General features: G+C 49.7%; 1 protein-coding gene across 1 annotated transcript; it reads left to right on the plus strand.

Moving 5' to 3' along the window:
- Positions 1 to 2,285: 2,285 nt before the first annotated feature.
- Positions 2,286 to 3,756, plus strand: LOC130521392 (E3 ubiquitin-protein ligase RNF43-like; the record flags this gene model as incomplete). Its single annotated transcript, XM_057024960.1, has 5 exons — positions 2,286 to 2,371; positions 2,487 to 2,621; positions 2,700 to 2,801; positions 2,890 to 3,060; positions 3,654 to 3,756. Coding segments are annotated over exons 1-5 (580 nt in total), but the record flags the coding sequence as incomplete, so codon positions are not given.
- Between the last annotated feature and the right edge of the window lie 13 nt (positions 3,757 to 3,769).

Consider the following 3,769-nt stretch of genomic DNA (forward strand, 5'->3'; position numbering starts at 1 on the left):
CAGGCATCCTAAAGGTGGATGTTTTCTGAGGCCTGGAGGCTTTAAAGTGGCGCTTTTACCCACTTGTCCTCGTTCTGTTGGAAACTTGATCCAAAAACCTTTTCTGGAGCTTCATGTTCTGCTTTTTTGAAGGAATGAAATGGTTTCATCAGCGCTGCCGGGGGCTGAGCAGGCTTCATGAATCTGAAGCTCTGAGATCCTTTAAAGATCTCCTGGAATCAGCAGATGGGGGTTTGATCAAAAACTGTAAGAATCAGTCAAGCTATCAAATCTTGACTCAGCCCAAGCGTGAACCAGTCCATCCAGAGCTGATTATGGCTCAGCCAGGAGGAAAGCACGGCCTGGGGGGGTTCATATGGAGCAGGCACACTCTGGCTCTATTGCTACTGAAAACAGCCCTTCAGCACAGCAGCCTGGAATACAGTTCTGGAGAACACCTGTTCCCAGCAGAACCTGTTTAAAACGGGACCAGTAAAGATGCCCGGCGTGACCACGACCACGGGGAGGGGGGGGGGCAGAGACAGGCGGTAACGCCGCTGCCCACCGATTCACCTGGAAACAACAAAAACCCCAGCAGCTTGGACCCAATATGGCAGCGTGTTCCTCAAAAACGCTCCTCAAACTCTCCCCACAGCTTCATTGCTAAACAGGATTTGGGTTTTTTTGTCCGTGCTAAATGGAAAGTGTTTGTCCTTTGGTGGTCCAACAGGACCACGATTTGGATGGATGATTTGATGTTATTGAGAATAAAAACAGCTGAAAATGGAAGCAGAGATGTTTCAGAGCACCAGAGTTCAGAAAGAGTTTCTAATCAAACACCGCCTGTTCGGAATGATGAATGGATGAATTTTTATTTAATTTAGACTAATTTAGACTAATTTTAACATCCTTTATGCCAGTTCCATAGAGCGTGCACGCACACACACACACTAGCAAAGATGATATCCAAACAGCCGAATAAATGGGAGTCAAAAGAAATCATTTAAAGCTCATATGTCAGAGTCAAGGTCGAGGGTTTTCTATGGCCCCCGGGATGATATTGATTTATTATTAGAACCGGCCCACAGGCCGCAGATGGTTTACACAGGCCAATACTACATTTCCCACAATGCAACGGTGACAGTCTGAGCGGGAGGTGGCTTCATTTAATTATTTATCAGTAGTCATTAGCATAACAGCAAAAGTTAACTTTCAGAAACTCCCCGCGTTATATGTGTCAACTCCCCTCGTTATATGTGTCAACTCCCCTCGTTATATATGTCAACTCCCCTCGTTATACGTGTCAACTCCCCTCGTTATATATGTCAACTCCCCTTGTTATATATGTCAACTCCCCTCGTTATATATGTCAACTCCCCTCGTTATACGTGTCAACTCCCCTCGTTATATGTGTCAACTCCCCTCGTTATATATGTCAACTCCCCACGTTATATATGTCGACTCCCCTTGTTATATATGTCGACTCCCCTCGTTATATGTGTCAACTCCCCTCGTTATATGTGTCGACTCCCCTCGTTATATGTGTCAACTCCCCTCGTTATATATGTCAACTTGCTCTTCATCTTCTCCACCATCATCTCCCTCTTTTAGTTGGCTGCACAGGTGAAGGTTACAGGTGTCTGACGAGCGCTCCTCTGGGGGGGCGTATAGCTCCCAGACCACGCCGTGCTATTAGCAGTATAATGCTAACGTGTCGTAAAAAGGGCTTAATAACAGGGCTGGGGGTAATTGAAGGACACACTGCCCGGCAGCACCAGGAAAAGCAAATGTCTGTACGATCTTCCCAGTCCTCAATATGGGTGCGAGCAGACTGCTGCTAGGCATTGTGGGTACTGGGCGAGAAGGCCAGGGGGTTAAAAGACGTGATTATCCTTATTAAGGTTGGACAGGGGCCAGAAACTTGAATTTCTGTGGCGAGATGAAAGTGAGTCTGTTTTTCTATTTCCATCGTGAGGTGAGCGTTCTGGCCGGTTACTGTGAAAACTTGCACGCTCACATGCACGCTCACACGGAGCCACGCTGACACTCTCAACATCTGTTGGAGAGAGATCCATTGGTTTCCCGCTCCTCGGCTATAACCTCTACTGACCTGTGGCAACATTTAAACCCACAGTTTAAATATTTGCTCGGTAAATAAGTGACCCTGATTTGAAAGTTGCTGTGGAAATGTCACGTGTGCGCTTACTGCCCCCTAGTGGCGGCCTGAGGCACTGAGCAGTACCTTGGTATTTATATCTCAGAGTGAGACTTTAATGTGTGTGTGTGTGTGTGCGTGTGTGTGTGTGTGATGGTTTAGGCTCGCATGGCTTTGGACAAAGGAGCCCAAGCTGTCATCTTCGACGTCAGCGATGATGCCGACGCTGCCGCTGAGGTGAGTGTGGAGGGTTGGCCGGAAGCACCTCTGGAGCAGAGCTCTGAACAGAAGCATCACATCCGTGTCTGTCTGTGGTCCTCCTCTTGGTTCCGACACCATCCACGGGGCCCAGCTGCGGGAGGCCGACTCCCTCCCCCGGCCCGTCGTGATGGTGGAGTCTGACGATGCGGAGGAGCTGATGGCTCTGGTCAACAAGAACGAGGAGGCCGTCGTTCGGATCGAGATCATGGTGAATCCACCACGATGGGTAATTAGAAAGCAAACGCGTCACCTGTGTGTTCCCGTGCTGTGTATGGCCACTGTACTTCTCCACTTGCCTTTGTAGCCGCACTACGACATGGGCATCGTCCTCACCATCGTCCTGGCCGTCCTCACCATTGTCCTCATCTTCGCTCTACGTTACAAGTGCAGGTCCAGCAGAACCTGGGTGAGTCCAAGTCACATTCCTTTGCACCATCAGTCCACCCGGAGTTATTAGATGGATCCGGTCAAAGTGTTCTGCCCTGTGGGTTCAGGACTCGGTTCACCAACAGACCAGGCAGGCCATCAGCCGCCTGGAGACTAAAACCTACAACTCTCAGGGCTGCTCAGGCCCCCATCACCAGCGGGCCCCCTGGGGGTCCGCCAGCAGCTCCAACTCAAGTCCGGTCTGCGCTATCTGCCTGGAGGAGTTCCAGGACGGCCAGGTGAGAGAGGTGATGCTGTTACAATCCCAGTTATGTTGTTTAGTTTGCTTTTACTGTGCGCTCTGCGCACCTTTGCGCGTTTGGTTCCGTTTTGTCCCGCCCCCGTGTTTTGTGTTTCTCTGTTTCAATAGGTGCTGCGCCATGGTCTGTGATTGGCTGGTTCGAGATTGGCGTCCTTTTAAAAACCTTGGGGTGCCACCCAACGAATCCTTCTTGCTCCGTTTTCGTCCTGTTCCGTGACTTGCCACGTCAGCGCTACCAGTTCCCACTTCGTTTTGTGACCCGCAGCCCGTCGGTTGCAGTTCGCCTGCTTCTGTGGAGAAGCCACTTTCGTCTATTTTTGGAATGTTTGCCATGCAACGTGCCTTTAACCATTGATTAGACCTATATACTTTAGGTGCTCACTTATTTTTTGTATTACTCCCCACCTTTTGCCATTAAATCTATATTTCACTTATTGTACTGGCGTTATTCCTCGTGCCACCTTCACTTTTCCCTGGTTCACAATTCCATACCCTAGACTGGAACGTGACAATGCTAGACTAAAGCCCCTGTAGATGCTCCTGTCTTCACCTCTCTCCTTGTTGTGCCAGCACTTGAGGATTATATCGTGCGCTCATGAGTTCCATAAAGACTGCGTGGACCCCTGGCTGCTGCAGCACCGCACCTGCCCCCTCTGCATGCACAACATCATGGGTGTGTTCCTTTG

The sequence above is a fragment of the Takifugu flavidus genome, unplaced genomic scaffold, assembly GCF_003711565.1.
Source record: "Takifugu flavidus isolate HTHZ2018 unplaced genomic scaffold, ASM371156v2 ctg943, whole genome shotgun sequence".
NCBI classification, from domain to species: domain Eukaryota; kingdom Metazoa; phylum Chordata; class Actinopteri; order Tetraodontiformes; family Tetraodontidae; genus Takifugu; species Takifugu flavidus.